Genomic DNA, 22534 nt, shown 5'->3' on the forward strand with positions numbered 1-22534 from the left:
CATTATTCTGCATCTAAGCCTAGTTGATGCTCGCCTTTGTTTTTCCTGCCTTCTAATGTCACTTGCTACTTTTCTACCTCCTGTTACCAGCTTTACCTCCTTCCAATCTGAGCTACTCCTCAGGGTCTCATCCCGCTGACAATCTAGTTTGAACAGCACTTGAAAATTTCCCTGCGAGGATGTTAATTCTGGTCCTGTTAAGGTGTAGCCCGTCCATCTTGTGCAGGTCCCACCTGCCCCAGAACTGGTCCCAATGCCTCAGAAATCTGATGCCTTCCCTCCTACACCAATTCTCCAGCCATGTGTTCAATCACTCAATTCTCCTATTCCTATGCTCACTAGCACGTGGCACTGGGAGTAATCCTGAGATTACTGCTCTTGAGGTCCTGCTTTTTATTCTCCTTCCTAGCTCCCTAAAATCTGCTTTCAGGACCTCATTCCCCTTTCTACCTATGTCATTGGTACCAATGTGGACCACGACTGCTGGCTGTTCAACCTCCCCCCAAAAGGATGTCCTACAGCCGTTCCATGACATCCTTGACTCTGGCACCAGGGAGGTAATGCACCATCTTGGAGTTATGTTTACTGCTGCAGAAATGCCTGTCTGATCCCCTGACTATCGAAGTCTCCTGCACTACTGTTCTTCCATTCTTCTTCCTCCTCTCCTGTGCAGCTGAACCACTCGTGGTGCCACAGACTTTGCTCTGGCTGCACTCCCCCGAGGAACCATCACCCTGACCAGTATCCAAAATGGAAAACCCATTAGCAAGCATTGGCAATTAACAGCCTGGCACCAGCTTCCTGTCCCTTTAAAGATGGGGATCCCGCCTCCAAGAGCTGCCAACCAATCAGAGGATGACAGCTGCTGGTACTGCAGGAAGCCTTGGAACTCAGCCCAGTGTTGGTGACCTGTGCCCAAGGTACCTGAGGTGAGTGCACTGGGGCTAGTCCAGCAGCCCTGGCAATTGGGGAACGGAGGGTTGGTGTTGAGTGCCGTGGAAGGCGGGAGTTCAGGGAGCTAGGTTCATGGAGGTAGGTTGTTTTCTGCCAGAACCCCTCCATGGACCACAGATTGCCCACAGAGAAGGCCCCTAAATCCATGCTCACTGGGAGGTTGCCTCATTTTACTGGGCAACCTCCCCACATGGTCGAGCCATCCCTCACACCCCCATCCCTGCTGCTGGCTTAGTTCCAGTGGCGGCAGGAACAGGCCCTTAAGTGGTTGATAATAGGCCTCTTAAGGGCCTCGATTGGCCTGTAGGCAAGAAGGCCATCATTGGCCTATCCCGCCCCTGACATTGTTGCGGTGTGACATGAAGGCAATCGGCCTTCTGCTTCCGCCTCACATCTCAATTCTATGGGCCCCTCTGCCTCTGGGGTGCCCATTAAACCCAGCCCAATACATCTGTTCATGAAGCCTAAGATTCCATATGCTTTGTTAATTACTCTCTCAATATGTCCTGCCATCTTTAAAGATCGATGCACATGCACCCTCAGGTCCCTCTGTTCCTGCACACTCTTTAGAACTGTACCATTAAGTCTATATTGCCTCTCCCTAGTGCCAAAATGCATCACCTCACACTTCTCTGTCTTAAATGCCATCTGCTACTTGTCTGCCGACTCTGCTCGCCTATCTATGTTGCAGGCAGTTACATACGAACATTTGAACATATGAATTAGAAGCAGGAGTAGGCCACTCGGCCCCTCGAGCCTGCTCCGCCATTCAACAAGATCGTGGCTGATCTGATTGTAACCTCGACTCCACATTCCTGCCTACCCCCAATAACCTTTCTCCACCACCAACCCTCCCCCCCCCCCACTTGCTTATCAAGAATCTATCTACCTCTGCCTTAAAAATATTCAAAGACTCTGCTTCCACTGCCTTTTGAGGAAGAGAATTCCAAAGACTCACGACCCTCTGACAGAAAATATTTCTCCTCATCTCTGTCTTAAATGGGCGACCCCCTTATTTTTAAACAGTGACCCCCTAGTTCTAGATTCTCCCACAAGGGGAAACATCCTTTCCACATCCACCCTGTCAAGACCCCTCAGGATCTTATATGTTTCAATCAAGTCGCCTCTTACTCTTCTAAATTCCAGCGAATACAAGCCCAGCCTGTCCAACCTTCCATCCTAAGACAACCTGCCCATTCCAGGTATTAGACTAGTAAACCTTCTCTGAACTGCTTCCAATGCATTTACATTCTTCCTTAAATAAGGGGACCAGTACTGTACACAGTACTCCAGATGTGGTCTCACCAATGCCCTGGATAACTGAAGCATAACCTCCCTACTTTTGTATTCAATTCCCCTTGCATTAAATGATAACATTCTATTAGCTTTCCTAATTATGTGCTGTACCTGCACACTAACCTTTTGCAATTCATGCACTAGGACACCCAGATCCCTTTGAATCTCAGAGTTCTGCAACCTCTCACCATTTAGATAATATGCTTCTTTTTTATCCTTCCTGCCAAAATGGACAATTTCACATTTTCTCACATTATACTCCATTTGCCAGATCTTTGCCCACTCACTTAACCTATCTATATCCCTTTGTAGCCTCCTTATGTCCTCTTCACAAGTTACTTTCCTACCTATCTTTGTGTCATCAGCAAATTTAGCAACCATACCTTCGGTCCCTTCATCTAAGTCATTTATATAAATATTAAAAAGTTGAGGCCCCAGCACAGATCCCTTTGGCACACCACTTGTTACATCTTGCCAGCTGGAAAATGACCCATTTATGCCTACTCTCTGTTTCCTGTTAGCTAGCCAATCTTCTGTCCATGCCAATATGTTACCCCCTACACAATGAGCTTTAATTTTTGCAATAACCTTTGATGTGGAACCTTATCAAATGCCATCTGGAAATCTAAGTACAATACATCCACCGATTCCTCTTCATCCACAGCACATGTTGCTTCTTCAAAGAATTCCAATAAATTGGTTAAACATGATTTCCATTTCACAAAACCATATTGACTCTGCCTGATTTTTTCTAAATGCCCTGCTATAACATCTTTAATAATAGCTTCTAACATTTTCCCTAAATGTTCAGCTAACTGGCCTGTAGTTTCCTGCTTTCTGTCTCCCTCCCTTTGTGAATAAGGCTATTTAATAAGACATTAGCTATTTTCCAACCAAATGGAACCTTCCCTGAATCTGGGGAATTTTGGAAAATTAAAAACAACGCATCAACTATCTCACGAGCTACTTTTTTAAGACCCGAGGATGAAGCCCATCAGGACCCAAGGACTTGTCAGCCCACAGCTCCAACAATTTGCTCAGCACTGCGTCCCTGGTGATTGTAATTTGCTTGAGTCCTGAAATGTGCTTTGTAGATGGTGGACAGGCATTGGGGAGTCAGGAGGTGAGTTACTTGCCGCAGGATTCCCAGCCTCTGACCTGCTCTTGTACCCACGGTATTCATATGGCTATTCCAGTTCAGTTTCTGGTCAATGGTGATCCCCCAGATATTGATAATGGGGGATTCAGCAATGGTAATGCCATTAAACATCAAGGGGAGATGGTTAGATTGTCTCTTGTTTGAGATGGTCATTGCCCAGCACTTGCATGGTGCGAATATTACTTGCCACTTATCAGCCCAAGCCTGGATGTTGTCCAGGCCTTGCTGCATCTGGACACGGATTGCTTCAGTATCTGAGGAGTTGCAAATGGTGCTGAACAGCGAAGAAATTCCTCCTCATCTCAGTGTTAAATGACCCACTCCTTATTCTGAGACTATGTCCCCTGGTTGTAGACTCACCAGCCAGGGGAAACATCCTATCTACATCTGCCCTGTCACACCCTGGAAGAATGTTGTAAGTTTCAATGAGATCATCTCTAATTCTTTGAAACTCCAGAGAATACAGGCCCAGTTTCCTCAATCTCTCCTCATAGGACAATCCTGCCATCCCAGAGATTTATCTGTTGATCCTCCCTCTATGGCAAGTATATCCTTCCTTAGATGAAAAACTGTACACAATACTCCAGGTACAGTCTGACCAAGGATCTATACAATTGAAGTAAGACATTTTTATTCCTGTACTCAAATCCCCTTGCAATGAAGGCCAACATACCATTTGCCTTCCTAATTGCTTGCTGCACCTTCATGCTAGCTTTTATTGACTCAAAGAACAAAGAACAAAGAAAATTACAGCACAGGAACAGGCCCTTCGGCCCTCCAAGCCTGCGCTGATCCAAATCCTCTATCTAAAAATGTCGCCTATTTTCTAAGGGTCTGTATCTCTTTTCTTCCTGCCCATTCATGTATCTGTCTAGATACATCTTAAAAGACGCTATCGTGCCCGCGTCTACCACCTCCGCTGGCAACGCGTTCCAGGCACCCACCACCCTCTGCGTAAAGAACTTTCCACGCATATCCCCCCTAAACTTTTCCCCTTTCACTTTGAACTCGTGACCCCTAGTAATTGAATCCCCCACTCTGGGAAAAAGCTTCTTGCTATCCACCCTGTCTATACCTCTCATGAACAAGGACACCCAGGTCCCTTTGGACAACAACATTTCTCAACCTCTCACCATTTAAGAAATGCTCTGTCTTTCTGTTTTTTTCTACCAAAGTGGATAACTTCACACTTATTCACATTATATTCCATCTGCCATGTTCTTGCCCATTCACTTAGCCTGTCCAGGTCTCCTGAAGACTCCTTGCATCCTCCTCACAACTCACATTCCAACATAGTTTTGTGTCATCAGCAAATTTGGAAATATATCATTTCTATAGATTGTGAGCAGCTGTGACCCAGGCACTGATCCTTGCAGTAACCCACTTGTAACAGCCTGTCATCCTGACAATGACCCATTTATTCCTACTCTGTTTTCTGTCTGTTAAGCAATTCTCAATCCATGCCAGTATATTAACCCCAATCCCATATGCTCTAATTTTGTTTATTATCTTCTGTTTGGGACCTTATCAAAAGCCTTCTGAAAATCCAAATACATCACATCCACTGGTTCTCCTTTATCTGTGCTACAAGTAATATTCTCAAGAAACTCCAACAGGTTTGCCAAACACGATTTCCCTTTCATAAATCCATCTTGACTCTGCCCAATCATATCATTATTTTCCAAGTGTCCAGTTATCTCATCCTTTATAATAGATTCTAGCATTTTCCCTACTCCTGGCATTAAACTAACAGGTCTGTAGTTCCCTGTTCCCTCTTTCCCTCCTTTCTTAAATAGTGATTTATATTTGCTACTTTCCAGTCTGCAGGAAGCTTTCCAGAATTTGTAGAATTTTGTAAGATAATGCATCCACTATCTCTGTAGCCACATCCTTCAACACACTGGGATGTAGCTCATCTGCTCCTGGGGATTTATCAACTTTCAATCCAGTTAATGTTCTGAGTACTAACTCTTTATTAATACTTGGCACCAGGGAGGCAACACACCATGCGGGTCTCACAATGACCATTACAGAAATGTGTATGTGTGTCCCTAACTATGGAATCCCCTATAACGACCACATTTCTATTCTTTGCTGCTCCCTCCTGTGCAGTCCTTTGCCCATTGGTGCCATGGTCTGAACTGCACTCCTTCAGAGTATCATCACTCCCAGCAATCTCCAATGCTGAGTACTGGTTTGAGAATGGCACACTCCCCGAAAACTCCTGCACCTCCTGTCTCTTCCTACTCTTCCAGATATCCACGCATCTACTATCATGAACTCCTGCTGCCTGTTGGGGGACCACCTTCTGGAACGTATGATCCAGCAAACTCTCCTGCTCCCTGATACTCTGCAGTGACTCCAGCTGTCCCTCAAGCTTGGAAATCCTGAGCTCGAGCTTAAGCAGCTGGAGTCACTTCTTACACATGTGGTCTCCCAATTTACTTACAGTGTCCTGAAGTTCCCACATGGTGTAAGAATTGCAAGCAACAGGTCGCAACTGCCCAGCCATGATCTGGAGGGGAGAGTGAGGGAGGGGAGAGTGAGGACAGCGTGATGGTGTAGAGTGCAGAAATGATGAGGACTTTCTAGATCCTTGCATTTATGAATGTTGGAATCTGGAATGTTACACTGAACACTGAAACAGTTCCTATATCTGGACTAAAGCATGTGCTGCTTGTGAGGTTTCCCATAATATCAGTGACAGATTGTGGGAAACAAGAGACATCGTGTAATTGACCATTCACACAGTTTCTCTGGGAGTTCCCCCCCACTCCACCCCCATTTCACAGGAAGAGCAATACAGCCACCCAGTAGCTGAAGGATATTGAGGTAAGGAAGGGATCTACAAACCTTTGATAGAAGCCCTGGCTATGGGAACACCTGAGCAGTGGCAACTTTGGGCGGTATTTGCTGGAGTCGTTGAAGGTGTTTGATTCTGCTTCTATCTTTGACTACCTATGTAGTGAGCGAACAGTAATATTTGAACAGTTCATTGGGGTGACAGCAAGCTGCTCCTTTGTGAACAACAAATACACTTTACCCTTCGGAAAACTGGAGAATAAAATGTGAAAGCATTGCTGATGTTTTATTTCATTTCAAAAGTCACAGCACAAATATTGAGAAAAGAACCTGTTTCTTGTTTTTGCAGGGATTTAACTGGTGCAGTGTTTGTGACCTTGTGGTGTGATATCAGATCAGTGTGCTATAGGTTTACAGAATTGTGGTGAGATCACATCATAGTCACACTGAGGTTAAATGTTGCAAACATTTTGAGTTGTGTAGTTTATGAAACCAAGAAAACCAACTGTATAAATTGAAGTCTGTTTAGCAAAAAGGCACCAAACATGAATTATAACTTTAAATTATACCTTGAAATTATACCTTTAAATTCTGCCCCGGGTATCAGGATCAGGATCAGGATCCAAGAATGTCTGATTGGAGAAACAACACTGCTAACCTTCCCCAGTTCCTCCACTGCCCCACCCCCACCCCAACCCCCCCCCCCACCTCCCCCCCCCATCCCCACCCCCACCTCCACCCCCACCCCCACCCCCACCTCCACTCCCCCCATCCCCACCCCCACCTCCACCTCCACCCCCACCTCCTGCCCTCTCCCCTCCCTTCCCTAAATGGAAAAGTCCTGGGGAAAATTGATGTACAGAGAGATTTGGGTGTTCAGGTCCATTGTTCCCTGAAGGTGGCAACGCAGGTCAATGGAGTGGTCAAGAAGGCATACGGCATGCTTTCCTTCATCGGACGGGGTATTGAGTACAAGAGTTGGCAGGTCATGTTACAGTTGTATAGGACTTTGGTTCGGCCACATTTGGAATACTGCGTGCAGTTCTGGTCGCAACATTACCAAAAGGATGTAGATGCTTTGGAGAGGGTGCAGAGGAGGTTCACCAGGATGTTGCCTGGTATGGAGGGCGCTAGCTATGAAGAGAGGTTGAGTAGATTAGGATTATTTTCGTTAGAAAGACGGAGGTTGAGGGGGGACCTGATTGAGGTGTACAAAATCATGAGAGGTATAGACAGGGTGGATAGCAAGAAGCTTTTTCCCCCAGAGTGGGGGATTCAATTACAAGGGGACACGAGTTCAAAGTGAAAGGGGAAAAGTTTAGGGGGGATATGCGTGGAAAGTTCTTTACGCAGAGGGTGGTGGGTGCCTGGAACGCATTGCCAGCGGAGGTGGTAGACGCGGGCACGATAGCGTCTTTTAAGATGTATCTAGACAGATACATGAATGGGCAGGAAGTAAAGAGATACAGACCCTTAGAAAATAGGCGACAGGTTTAGATAGAGGATTTGGATCGGCGCAGGCTTGGAGGGCCGAAGGGCCTGTTCCTGTGCTGTAATTTTCTTTGTTCTTTGTTCTTTGTTTTCTGTGCCCCACTCTGCCCACTTTCTCCCCTCCCCCTTCCCTCCCCCACTTTCTTGTTTTCCCCCTCCCCTCCCCAGACCCCTCCCCCACTTCCTCTATTTCCCCTCCCATCCTTGCTCCTCACCCCTCTTCCTCCCCTCCCCACTCCCTCCCACTTTCTCTCCTCCCATCCCCACAACGCCTCACCCACTTCCTCCACTCCCCTCCCTGCTCCCCCTCCCCCCCTATCCCCCGCTCCCCCTCCTCACTTCTTCCTGTCCCCAACTTTCTACCCCTCCCCCTCCCCTCACCGCTCCACTCCCCTGCCCCACTTTTTCCCTTTCCCCCTTCCCCACCCCAGTCGTCCTCCCCCACTTTTTCCCCTACCCCTCCTATCCCCTGTACCCCCTCCCCTACTTCCTGCCCCCTCACCCTCACCTCCCTGACTTCCTCCCTTTCCCCTCCTTGCTCCCCTCCCCCACTTTCTCCCCTCTTCCTCCCTCCCCAACTTCGTCCCCTCCCCTGCACCCTCTCTACCACTCCCCTCCTTCCCCTCCCTTCCCTGTTCCCCTTGTGTTTGACTAACTTGATTGAGTTGTTTGATGAAGTCATAGAGAAGGTTGGTGATGTGTATATGGACTTGTAAAAGGTGTTTGATAAAGTGTCACAGACCTAGTAGCAAACTTAAAGCCCATGGAATGAAAGAAATATCATTGATACAAAACTGTCTAAGGGACAGAGAGCAGGTTGTTTATCAGACTGGAGGGAAGTGTCCAGTGGTATTCCCCAGGGGTCACTGCTCTTCCTGTACTGTCTCAGTCTCTGACTCTAAACAATTGGACCATTTCTGTATGTGGAGGGTAAATGGTGACACAAATTCCGCTGACTGAATGGCCTCTGCCTCTGTTCATTTCTACAGATTGAAAAGCCTATTCCTTCCTGAAAAATTTCCACATCCCTACACTTCTGTGTACTTTCTTAAAAATGTTAAAATTTCCCAATACTGTTTTGAGGCAGTTGGTGCCCTTTGCTCAGGTGTGTGTCTGTAAACCTGCAGAATCAAATTTCAATATTGGTAACACTACAGTAGTGTTATCAGATTATCAGTAAATATCACTCACCAATCAACAGCGTCTTGTGTGCTCCGTCCTCCTGTTGCAGCTAAAGCTTTCTGCCTGCAAAGAGAGACTTAATCAAATATCGAGAGAGGAAATAGCTGGGGCCTTAACAGATATCTTTGCAGCATCCTTAAACACGGGTGAGGTCCCGGAGGACTGGAGAATTGCAAATGTTGTCCCCTTGTTTAAGAAGGGTAGCAGGGATAATCCAGGTAATTATAGACCGGTGAGCCTGACGTCAGTGGTAGGGAAGCTGCTGGAGAAGATACTGAGGGATAGGATCTATTCCCATTTGGAAGAAAATGGGCTCATCAGTGATAGGCAACATGGTTTTGTGCAGGGAAGGTCATGTCTTACCAACTTAATAGAATTCTTTGAGGAAGTGACAAAGTTGATTGATGAGGGAAGGGCTGTCGATGTCATATACATGGACTTCAGTAAGGCGTTTGATAAGGTTCCCCATGGCAGGCTGATGGAGAAAGTGAAGGCGCTTGGGGTCCAAGGTGTACTAGCTAGATGGATAAAGAACTGGCTGGGCAACAGGAGACAGAGAGTAGCAGTAGAAGGGAGTTTCTCAAAATGGAGACGTGTGACCAGTGGTGTTCCACAGGGATCCGTGCTGGGACCACTGTTGTTTGTGATATACATTAATGATTTGGAGGAAAGTAAAGGTGGACTGATTAGCAAATTTGCAGACGACACTAAGATTGGTGGAGTAGCAGATAGTGAAGGGGACTGTCAGAGAATACAGCAGAATATAGATAGATTGGAGAGTTGGGCAGAGAAATGGCAGATGGAGTTCAATCAGGGCAAATGCGAGGTGATGCATTTTGGAAGATCCAATTCAAGAGTGAACTATACAGTAAATGGAAAAGTCCTGGGGAAAATTGATGTCCAGAGAGATTTGGGTGTTCAGGTCCACTGTTCCCTGAAGGTGGCAACGCAGGTAAATAGAGTGGTCAAGAAGGCATACGGCATGCTTTCCTTCATCGGACGGGGCATTGAGTACAAGAGTTGGCAGGTCATGTTACAGTTGTATAGGACTTTGGTTCGGCCACATTTGGAATACTGCGTACAGTTCTGGTCGCCACATTATCAAAAGGATGTGGATGCTTTGGAGAGGGTGCAGAGGAGGTTCACCAGGATGTTGCCTGGTATGGAGGGCGCTAGCTATGAAGAGAGGTTGAGCAGATTAGGATTATTTTCATTAGAAAGACGGAGGTTGAGGGGGGACCTGATTGAGGTGTACAAAATCATGAGAGGTATAGACAGGGTGGATAGCAAGAGGCTTTTTCCCAGAGTGGGGGTTTCAATTACTAGAGGACACGATTTCAAAGTGAAAGGGGAAACGTTTAGGGGGGATATGCGTGGAAAGTTCTTTACGCAGAGGGTGGTGGGCAGCTGGAATGCATTGCCAGCGGAGGTGGTAGATGCGGGCACGATGGAGTCTTTTAAGATGTATCTAGACAGATACATGAATGGGCAGGAAGAAAAGAGATACAGAACCTTAGAAAATAGGCGACATGTTTAGAGAGAGGATCTGGATCGGCGCAGGCTTGGAGGGCCGAAGGGCCTGTTCCTGTGCTGTAATTATCTTTGTTCTTTGTTCTTTTATCTCACAAAGTCAGACATTGGGGCAATATTTATCTTCATCACACGGAGTGTGATCTGGGACAGTGGATCCATGGAATGAAAATTTGTCCCATTCTACATAATCTGGGGACATTTCACCAGTCATGTAGTGAAAACAATCTCTTACCCCAGTACATCTGAGAAGGTTCCATCATGGAAATTCATTATGTGGATGCACTTACCCCAGACCCAAATTCTCCATATATTCCTGTCATGCTCTGGTCCAATGACATTATCCTGTTAATCTAATAAAATGTATCATTACCCTTCTGTATTGTGACCTCTGTCCCTAAATTCTCTTCAAAACCGTTCTTTTGATCAATTCCCTGTTCAGCTTCTGTGAATCATTATGGGAGTCCATATAGACAACATCCACTGCCGTTCCCTCATCAATCATCTTCGTCACTTCCTCAAAAAACTCAAACAAATTAGTAAGACACGACCTCCCCTTCACAAAACCATGCTGTCTCTCGCTAATAAGTTTGTTTGTTTCCAAATGGGAGTAAATCCTGTCCCGAAGAATCCTCCCTAATAGTTTTCCTATCAGTGACGTAAGGCTCACCGGCCTATAATTATCTGGATTATCCTTGCTACCCTTCTTAAACAAAGGAACAAGATTGGCTATTCTCCAGTCCTCTGGGACCTCACCTGTAGCCAATGAGGATGCAAAGATTTCTGTCAAGGCCCCAGCAATTTCTTCACTTGCCTCCCTCAGTATTCCAGGGTAGATCCCATCAGGCCCTGGGGACTTATCTACCTTAATGCTTTGCAACATCGTAGCTCCAAATACTGATGTATGCTCTAAGTTCATCACCCTTATTCCTGACACTTCTTGCGTTAAAATAGACACACTTCAACCCATCATACTGGCTGCAACTTTGCCCTGTCAACTGTCTAACCTTCCTCACAGACTCTCTGCACTCTGTATCTGCCTGTTCAACAGCTACCCCATCCACTGATCTCAGGATTACTCCCAGTCCCACATGCAAGTGAGCATAGGAATAGGAGAATTGGGTGATTGAACACGTGGTTGGAGAACTAGTGTAGGAGTGAGGGCATCAGATTTCTGAGACATTGGGATGGGTTCTGGGGCAGGTGGGATCTGTACAAGATGGACAAGTTGCATCTTAGCAGGACTGGGATGAATATCCTCACAGAGAGATTTGCTCGTGCTTTTGGGGAGGGTTTAAACTTAATTATCAGGGGGATGGGAACCTGAGAGGGAGGTCAGATTGGAGGGAAGCAAAACTGGTAACTTGTCTGGGGTGTGGGAATCAGGAGCAAGTATCAGAGAGGTATACCAAGAAGCACAGAATACTGAGAGAGAGAGATAGATAGCAATAGAGTAGGGAATAGTAATTTATTAGGTGGGGTCAGAGTAAGGGAGAAAGTAATAAAGTCTGAATCAGGGTTAATGTGCATGTATGTGAATGCATGGAGTGTGGTTAATAAGACTGGTGATAGAGGCCTGCTCAGGGCGGGAAAAAAGAACCCGACCGAACTACAGCGGACTACAGCCCGACCCGACCCGACCCGAGTCCCTCCGATTGTGCCCTGAGCCCGAGCCGATCCGAACCTGCCCCCCGACTCGACCTGAGCCCGACCTGACCATCTGTTTACTGACCTTCCTGACGCCGAACCTGCAAGAGGCTGCAGCACATGCATAATGATGTCATAGTGACATCACTCGCTCAACAAAGAACAAAGAACAAAGAACAGTACAGCACAGGAACAGGCCATTCAGCCCTCCAAGCCTGCGCCGATCTTGATGCCTATCTAAACTAACACCTTCTGCACTTCCGGGGACAATATCCCTCTATTCCCATCCTATTCATGTATTTGTCAAGATGCCTCTTAAACGTCTCTATGCTACCTGCTTCCACCAGCTCCCCTGGCAGCAAGTTCCAGGCACTCACCACCCTCTGTGAAAAGAACTTGCCTCGCACATCCCCTCTAAACTTTGCCCCTCTCACCTTAAACCTATGTCCCCTAGTAACTGACTCTTCCACCCTGGGAAAAAGCTTCTGACTATCCACTCTGTCCATGCCGCTCATAACTTTGTAAACCTCTATCATGTCGCCCCTCCACCTCCGTCGTTCCAGTGAAAACAATCCGAGTTTATCCAACCTCTCCTCATAGCTAATACCCTTCAGACCAGGCAACATCCTGGTAAACCTCCTCTGTACCTTCTCCAAAGCCTCCACGTCCTTCTGGTAGTGTGGCGACCAGAATTGCACGCAATATTCTAAGTGTGGCCTAACTAAAGTTCTGTACAGCTGCAGCATGACTTGCCTATTTTTATACTCTATGCCCCGACCGATGAAGGCAAGCATGCCGTATGCCTTCTTGACTACCTTATCCACCTGCGGTGCCACTTTCAGTGACCTGTGGACCTGTACGCCCAGATTGCTCTGCCTGTCAATACTCCTAAGGGTTCTGCCATTTACTGTATACTTCCCATCTGCATTAGACCTTCCAAAATGCATTACCTCACATTTGTCCGAATTAAACTCCATCTGCAATTTCTCCGCCCAAGTCTCCAACCGATCTATATCCTGCTGTATCCTCTGACAATCCTCATCACTGCCCGCAACTCCACCAACCTTTGTGTCATCCGCAAACTTACTAATCAGACCAGCTACATTTTCCTCCAAATCATTTATATATACTACAAACAGCAAAGGTCCCAGCACTGATCCCTGCAGAACACCACTAGTCACATCCCTACATTCAGAAAAGCACCCTTCCACTGCTACCCTCTGTCTTCTACGACAGAGCCAGTTCTGTATCCATCTTGCCAGCTCACCTCTGATCCCATGTGACTTCACCTGTTGCACCAGTCTGCCATGAGGGACCTTGTCAAAGGCTTTACTGAAGCCCATATAGACAACATCCACTGCCCTTCCTTCATCAATCATCTTTGTCACTTCCTCAAAAAACTCAATCAAATTAGTGAGACACGACCTCCCCTTCACAAAACCATGCTGCCTCTTGCTAATAAGTCCATTTGTTTCCAAATGGGAGTAAATCCTGTCCCGAAGAATCCTCTCTAATAATTTCCCTACCACTGACGTAAGGCTCACCGGCCTATAATTTCCTGGATTATCCTTGCTACCCTTCTTAAACAAAGGAACAACATTGGCTATTCTCCAGTCCTCTGGGACCTCACCTGTAGCCAATGAGGATGCAAAGATTTCTGTCAAGGCCCCAGCAATTTCTTCTCTTGCCTCCCTCAGTATTCTGGGGTAGATCCCATCAGGCCCTGGGGACTTATCTACCTTAATGCTTTGCAAGACACCCAACACCTCCTCCATTTTGATAATGAGATGACGGGGACTATCTACACTCCCTTCCCTAGGCTCATCATCCCCCAAGTCCTTCTCTTTGGTGAATACTGATGCAAAGTACTCATTTAGTACCTCGCCCATTTCCTCTGGCTCCACACATAGATTCCCTTCTCTGTCCTTGAGTGGGACAACCCTTTCCCTGGTTACCCTCTTGCTCTTTATATACGTATAAAAAGCCTTGGGATTTTCCTTAATCCTGTTTGCCAATGACTTCTAATAACCCCTTTTAGCCCTCCTGACTCCTTGCTTAAGTTCCTTTCTACTGTCTTTATATTCCTCAAGGGATTCATCTATTCCTAACCTTCCAGCCCTTACAAATACTTCCTTTTTCTTTTTGACGGGGCTCACAATATCCCGCGTTATCCAAGGTTCCCGAAACTTGCCAAACTTATCCTTCTTCCTCACAGGAACATACTGGTCCTGGATTCTAATCAACTGACGTTTGAAAGACTCCACATGTCAGATGTTGATTTACCCTCAAACAGCCGCCCCCAATCTAAATTCTTCAGTTCCTGCCTAATATTGTTACAATTAGCCTTCCCCCAATTTAGCACCTTCACCCGAGGACTACTCTTATCCTTATCCACAAGTACCTTAAAACTTATGGAATTATGGTCACTGTTCCCAAAATGCTCCCCTGCTGAAACTTCGACCACCTGGCTGGGCTCATTCCCCAATACCAGGTCCAGTACGGCCCCATCCCTAGTTGGACTATCTACGTATTGTTTCAAGAAGCCCTCCTGGATGCTCCTTACAAATTCTGCCCCATCGAAGCCCCTAGCACTAAGTGAGTCCCAGTCAATATCGGGGAAGTTAAAATCACCCACCACAACAACCCTGTTACCTGCTCACTGCACAGACTCAGTTTCATCCTGGACTCCCAGCTCAGGTAAGTTTTTTAATTTCTATACTTACCAGCAGAGTAGTTACCCTGTGTGTCAAGGCCGCCCCGACCCGACTCGACCTGGACCCGACCCGATCCGACCCGTCCCGAGCCCGAAAGCCGTACCCTGAAGATGGGCCCGACCCGATCTGAACCTGACACATGTAGTCGGGTTCCGTCGGGTTCGGGTCGGGTAGCAGGCCTCTAACCGGTGAGGTACAGGTGCAGATTGCCATGTGGAAATGTGATGTTGTGGCTATAACAGAGACCTGGCTCAAAGAAGGGCAGGACTGGGTGTTAAATATTCCTGGATATAAGGTGTTCAGGAAAGATAGGAAAGGGACCAAAAGGAGAGGGGTGGTGGTACTGATTAAGGAAAGCATTGCAGTGCTGGAGAAAAAGGATGTCCCAGAGGGGTTGAGGACAGCATCAATTTGGCTAGAGCTAAGGAACAAAAAAGGTGCAGTTACATTGCTCGTTGTTGTCAAAAGGACACCAGCTAGTGGGAAGGACATGGAGGAACAAATCTGCAAGGAAATTACAGAGAGGTGCAAAAATTATCGGGTAGTTATAATGGGGGACTTTAATTATTCAAACATAGACTGGGATAATAGCAGTGTAAAGGGCAGTGAAGGGCAAGAGTTCCTGTAGTGTGTTCAGGAAATCTTTCTACAACAGTATGTTGCTAGTCCAATGAGAAAGGAGGTACTGCTAGACCTGGTTCTTGGGAATGAGGTGGATCAAGTTATCAGTAGGAGAGCATTCAGGGGACAGTGACCTTTGTCTCATAAGGTTGAGGCTGACTATGGAAAAAGACAAAGAGCAATCCAGGGTAAGAATAATTAACTGGGGGAAGGCCAACTTCAATGGGGTAATAATGGAGCTGGGGCAAATAAACAGGAGTCAAAAGCTGGCAGGAAAACCGGTAGATGAACAACGGGCTGCCTTCAAAGAAGAGATAGTTTGGGCACAGCCAAGGTATGTTCCCTCGAAGGGGAAAAGTAGGGCAAACAAATCCAGAGCTCCCTGGATGACAAAAGAGGTAGCGATTAAGATAAAGAAGAAAAAGTGTGCTGATGACAGATGCCAGGTAGAAAATACTATTGAGAACCAGGCTGAATGTAGAAGCTCCAGAGGGGAAATGAAAAAACAAATAAGAGAAGCAAAAAGAGAGCATGAGGAGAGACTGGCAACAGCCATTAAAGGAAATCCCAAAGTTTTCTATAGGCATACAAATAGTAAAAAGGGTGGTAAAAGGAGGAGTGGGGCCGATTAGGGGCCAGAAAGGGGATTTACACATGAAGGCAGAGGGCATAGCTGAGGTATAAAATGAATACTTTGCATCTGTCTTTACCAAGGAAGAAGATTCAACCCAGGCAATGTTGAAAGAGGAGGTACGTCAGACACTAGTGGGGCTTAAAATTGATCAGCTGTCTGAACTTAAAGTGGATAAAGCTCCAGGGCCGGATGAGATGCATCCAAGGATACTGAGGGAAGTGAGGGTGGAAATCGCAGAGACACTGACCATAATTTTTCAGACTTCCTTAGACTCAGGGGTGGTGCCAGAGGACTGGAGAATTGCAAACGTTTCACCCTTGTTCAAAAAAGTGTGTCAAGATAAACTCAGCAACTGCAGGCCAGTCAGTTTAACGTCGGTGGTGGGGAAACTTCTAGAAAGAATAATTCAAAACAAAATCAATAGTCACATGGACAAATGCGGGTTAATTAAGGAAAGCCAGCATGGATTTCTTAAAGGAAGATCTTTTGTAACTAACTTGCTGGAGTTTTTTGAGGAGGTAACAGAGAGGGTTGATGAGGTCAATGCTGTTGATGTAGTGTACATGGACTTTCAAAAGGCGTTTGATACAGTGCCACACAACAAACTTGTGAGCAAACCTGTAGTTCATGGAATAAAAGGGACGGTAGCAACATGGATACGGAATTGGCTGAGTGACAGGAAACAGAGAGTAATGGTTAATGGATGTTTTTCGAGCTGGAGGAAGAATTGTAGTGGTGTTCCCCAGGGATCAGTGCTGGGATCCTTGATTTTCCTGATATATATTAATGACCTAGACCTTAATGTACAGGGCACAATTTCAAAGTTTGCAGATGATACAAAACTTGGAAGCATTGTGAACTGTGAGGAGGATAGTGTAGAACTTCAAAAGGACATATACAGGTTGGTGGAATAGGCAGACAGGTGGCAGATGAAGTTCAATGTAGATAAATGTGAGGTGATTCATTTTGGTAGGAAGAACATGGAGAGACAATATCGAATAAAGGGCAAAATTCTAATGGGGGTGCAGGAGCAGAGGGACCTTTGTATATATGTGCATTACTCATTAAAGGCAGCAGGACAGGTTGAGAGAGCGGTTAATAAAGCATACAGTATCCTAGGCTTTATTAATAGAGGTATGGAGTACAAGAGCAAGGAAGTTATGTTGAACTTTTATAAGACACTAGTTTGGCCTCAGCTGGAGTATTGTGTCCAATTCTGGGCGCCGCACTTTAGGAAAGACATGAGGACATGGTTCCAGGGATGAGGAATTTCAGTTATGAAGATAGATTAGAGAAGTTAGGACTGTTTTCCTTGGAGAAGAGAAGGCTGAAAGGTGATTTGATTGAGGTATTCAAAATCATGAGGGATCTGGACAGAGTAGATAGAGAGAAACTGTTCCCACTCGTGAAAGGATCAAGAACGAGAGGACACAGATTTAAAGTATTTGGTAAGTGAAGCAAAAGTGAGATGAGGAAAAACTTTTTCACACAGTGAGTGATTAAGGTCTGGAATGCGCTGCCTGAGAACGTGGTGGAGGCAGGTTCAATCGAAGCATTCAAAAGGGAATTAGACAGTTATATGAAAAGGAAGAATGTGCAGGGTTATGGGGAGAAGGTGGGGGAATGGAATTGAGGGAATTTCTATTTCAGAGAACCAGTGCGGACACGATGGGCTGAATGGCCTCCTTCTGTAACAACTCTGTGATTCTGTGAAGTGATTAGGAAGGCAGATGCAATGCTGTCGTTTATTGGAAGGGGAATTGAATATAAAAGTAGGGATGTTTGGCTACAGTTGTATAGGGTATTGGTGAGACAACATCTGGAGTACTGTGTACAGTTTTGGTCTCCTTACGTGAGATAGGATATAAATGCATTAGAGACAGTGCAGGGAAGGTTCACTCGACTGATTCCTGGGATGAAGGAGTTATCTTATGAGGAAAGGTTGGACAGGTTGGGTTTGTATTCATTGGAATTTAGAAGAATGGGAGGTGATCTTACCGAAACATGTAAGATCCTGAGGGGACATGACAGGGTGGATGCTGAAAGGATGTTTCCCCTTGTGGGAGAGACTAGAACCAGAGGACACAGTTTAAAAATAAGGGGTCACCCATTTAAGATGGAGATGAGGAGAAATTTTTTCTCTCAGACTCTTTGAAACTCTCTTCCTCGGAGAGTGGTGGAGGAAGGGTCATTGAATATTTTTAAGGCTGAAGTAGATAAATTCTTGACTAACAAGGGAGTCGAAGGGTATCGGGGGTAGACGAGAAAGTGGAGTTGAGGACACAATCAGATCAGCCATAATCTTATTAAATGGCAGAGCATACTTGGCCTACTCCTTCTCCTAATTCATATCTTCATAACGAACAAGATGGAAAAACCTACTTGAACTAATTTTCACAAATCTACCTGTCGCGAATATGTCCGTCCATGACAGTATTGTTAGGAGTGACCACCACACAGTCCTCATGGGATACCCCGTATCCTGAGACTGTGACCCCTGGTTCTGGACTCCCCAGCCATCGGGAACATCCTCCCTACATCCAACCTGTCTAGTCCTGTTAGAATTTTATAGGTTTCTATGAGATCCCCTCTCATTCTTCTAAACTCTAGTGAATATAGGCCTAGTCGACCCAATCTCTCCTCATATGTCAATCCTGCCATCCCAGGAATCAGCCGAGTAAATCTTCTTTGCACTCCCTCCATGGCAAGAACATCCTTCCTCATATAAGGAGACCAAAACTGCACACAATACTCCAGATGTGGTCTCACCAAGACCCTGTATAACTGCAGTAAGACATCCTTGCTCCTGTACTCAAATCCTCTTGCAATGAAGGCCAACATACCATTCGCCTTCCTAACTGCTTGCTGCACCTGAATGCTTGCTTTCAGCGACTGGTGTACAAGGACACCCAGGTCTCGTTGCACCTTCCCGTTTCCCAATCTATCACCATTCAGATAATAATCTGCCTCTCTGTTTTTACAACCAAAGTGGATAACCTCACATTTATCCACGTTATACTGCATCTGCCATGCATTTGCCCACTTACCCAACTTGTCCAAATCACATTGGAGCCTCTTTGCATCCTCCTCAGTTCACGTTCCCCCCCAGCTTTGTGTCATCTGCAAACTTGGAAATGTTACATTTAGTTCCCTCACCCAAGTCATTAATATATATTGTGAATAGCTGGGACCCAAGCACTGATCCCTGTGGTACCCCACTAGTCACTGCCTGCCACCCAGAAAAAGACTCGTTTATTCCTACTCTCTGTTTCCTGTCTGTCAACCAATTCTCAATCCATGAACGTTCTGGTGATGAGGCATTTTGCCAACTGACTTTGGCAGTCTCCCCGGGGAACCATCTGACAGGATGCACCATCTCCTTTTCCTGTAGGACCTTGAGGACATTACATGCAGACCACTGCCTGATGGATTTGTGGTCAAAGGTGTTTTTCTACACAAACCTTTCCACAAAGGATAGGTGGTACGGTGCGGTTAGCTGAATGGAGCGTTCCGCGGCAATGTGGCCAGACCCATCCTTCGCAACACTAGGGTCAGATAGAACCTCAGTACATAGTGACACTTGGTGTTTGCATACTGGGGTTCTATGCACAGCTTGATGCAGCTGCACACAAAGGTGGCCATCAGGATGAGGGCGACATTGGGTATGTTTTTCCCCCTTTAACCAGAGGTTTGAACATCGTGTCCCTCTGGACACGGTCCATTTTCAATCTCCAGATAAAGTGGAAAATGGCTTAGGTGACTGCCATGGCGCAGGAGTGAGGTATGGGCCAGACCTGCGCCACATACAGCAATCACATGAGTGCCTCGCACCTGATGACCAGGTTCTTACTCGCAATGGAGAGAGAATGCTGCTCCCACATGCTCAGTTTCTATTTTTACCATGGCTACACGCTCCTTCCAGTTTTTGGCACACGCCCTGACGGTAAAGGGGACAAAGGATCAGTTGACCCAGTTCCCAAAAGAACATGGCCTCGCTCTTGCAGTGATTTACTTTGGCTCCCAAGATCAGTTCGTTCTGGTCGCAGATGGGCATCAGTCTGTGAACAGACCGCGGATCCGAGCAGAAGACAGTGACGTCATCCATGTATAGGGAGGCTTTGACCTGAGTGCCTCCACTGCCTGGGATTGTCACCCCTCTAATGCCCATATCCTTCCTAATGAACTCAGCAAAAGGTAGGATACAGCAAACACACAAGACCAGGGAGAGAGGACAGCCCTGTCTGACTCCAGATTTGATCGGAAAACTTTCTGATTTCCACCCATTGATTGAGACTGCGCTACTGATGTTTGTGTACAGAAGTTTGATTCGATTGCGGATTCCCTCCCCAAGCCCCATTTTGGAGAGCACGTCCATCATGTAGGTGTGCGATATCCTTCAAAAGCCTTCTCCTGGTCCAAGCTGATGAGGCAGGTGTCCACCCCCCTGTCCCGTACGTAGGCGATTGTATCCCTAAGTAGCGCGAGGCTATCTGAGAACTTCCTGCCGGGTACAGTACAGGTCTGATTGGGGCGAATCACCAACTCCAGAGCAGACTTGACCCGATTGGCGATGAGCTTGGACAGAATCTAGTAGTCAACATTAAGCAGTGAGATGAGCCGCCAATTTCTGATTTCTGCCCTCTCCTCCTTCCGCTTGTAGATGAGGGTGATGATGCCTTTCCTCATGGATTCTGCCATGCTGCCGGCCAGGAGCATACTCTCGTATACTTCCAGCAGGTCCAGGCCGACCCAGTCCCACAGGGCCGAGTACAACTCAACCGGTAAGCCGTCGCTTCCGGGAATTTTACTCATCTCGAAGGACCTGACAGCCTTTGTCAGCTTGTCCAGAGTTAACGGTTTGGCCAGACTCTCCCTCATGCTGTCATCTAAGACCTCCGTGATAGATGACGGGAAGGACTGGGAGGCTCTGCTGTCAGTGGGCTTCACATCGTAGAGCCCGGCATAAAAGGATTTTCTGATCCTCAGACTGCGATGACGTTACCGAGCCATTGTCTTCCTTCAGGCTGCTGATAAGATCTCTCTGTGTGTACCTTTTGGAAGTAGTAACGCGAGCACGTCTCATCCTGCTCAATGGAGCGGACTCTGGACTGGAAGATGATCTTGGAGGCAAAGAGCGAGGCCTGCTGACTCTTCACCTCATGGAGGTCCTCTTTGACCTCAAACCCCATTGACTGCAGCTGGAGCAGATTCTGCATTCTTTTCTGGAGTCGGGACATTTCCCTCTGTCTCTCTCTCGCCCTCTGAACACCTTTGAGGATAAAGAACCCTTGATGTTCTCCTTGATCGCCTCCCACCAGTGAACTGGAGACTCAAAGAGGGGTTTCATGCTTCTCCAACCTTTGTAATCCCTCGAGTTCCTCGATGTTCTCTGGAGTCAGCAGTTTTATGTTCAGTTTCCATGTCCCCTGCCAACCCACTGGTCATCCTGTAAGTGACAGTCAACCAGTAAGGGGCAGTGGTCAGAGAAGAACACCGGCTTGACATCGGTGGATCTGACCGTGACAGCACGGAAACAGGAAGTCAATCCTGGAACGGGCAGACACGTCTGGTCTTAACCAAGTGTATCTACACTGTGCTCCGTCTGCAGGTTTGCTGAAGATGTCATGCAGCTTGGCATCTTTTACTGTTTCCATCAGGAGTCTGGACATAGCGTCCAGTTTGCTAACAACTCTGCCGGATTGTTCAGCTGCATCAATGATGCAGTTAAAGTCACCGCCTAGGATGACCGGCCTGGACATTGCCAGCAGCAGTGGGAGCTGCTGGAGGACGGTCAGCCGCTTGCTGTATTGAACCGGGGCGTACACGTTGATTAACCAGAGTGGAGCATTGTTGTACATTACGTCTGCTACGAGGAGGCGACCGCGCACCACCTCCTTAAATTTGGAGATGGTGAAGTTACCTCCCCACAGTGGAATACCCAGGCCGGAGGAACGGGAATCATTACCCCCTGACCAGATCGATGGCCCATGGGACCACCATCGTGACAGTGCTGTAAGTGCTGAGGTCCAGTATTGCACACTCCAGCAGAAATAGCAGTCAGCTTTGACTTTGGCCAGGTAACCCAAGGTTGAAACACATCATGTAGTGGACTTAACACTATGCACGTTAATAGAGGCAATTTTTAAAACCATTTTAAAGATTTTAGATCACCAGTCCAAAAGTCTATGCAAGTTCCAACTCCAGGCTATGCCCCTGCATACCTGTGGTGTTTGCAAATTGTTGCAATTTTGCAGGGCTGAGAAACCAGTCCTGCTCTGCCACAGGAGTGTTGTTCCATCTGGGTGATGCCAGGGGCGGAGGGAGGGTGGGGGTTGTGTATTGGGGAATGGTTGCCTTGTGCTCAGGTGGTGGTGTTGTTCCACTTTGTTCCTCTTCGAGACCATTGCTGCTTCCGGTTTCCAGGAGCTGGGGGACGTTGGTTGCATCTGGCGTCCTGAAGCAGGTTTTCCCTGGGCCCTTTACTGCTTCCAGTGTTTCTCAGCT

At 46.8% G+C, this 22534-nt stretch overlaps 1 protein-coding gene across 2 annotated transcripts in view; it reads right to left on the minus strand.

Moving 5' to 3' along the window:
- LOC137374747 (ubiquitin-associated and SH3 domain-containing protein A-like) overlaps window positions 1–22534 on the minus strand; it is a 373926-nt gene that overhangs the window by 324569 nt on the left and 26823 nt on the right. Inside the window, exons 1-2 of one of the 2 annotated variants that reach the window (XM_068041327.1) lie at window positions 10705–10767; window positions 8894–8947 (exon numbers count right to left, since the gene is read on the minus strand). In XM_068041327.1, coding sequence (XP_067897428.1) covers window positions 8894–8947; window positions 10705–10724 — 74 coding nt within the window. In that variant the 5' untranslated portion in view covers window positions 10725–10767. Of the gene's footprint in view, window positions 1–8893; window positions 8948–10704; window positions 10768–22534 lie in introns of those variants that run through there. The other variant, XM_068041326.1, reaches the window with a different exon arrangement.

Source organism: Heterodontus francisci, chromosome 10 (genome assembly GCF_036365525.1).
Source record: "Heterodontus francisci isolate sHetFra1 chromosome 10, sHetFra1.hap1, whole genome shotgun sequence".
Classification (NCBI taxonomy): Eukaryota; Metazoa; Chordata; class Chondrichthyes; order Heterodontiformes; family Heterodontidae; genus Heterodontus; species Heterodontus francisci.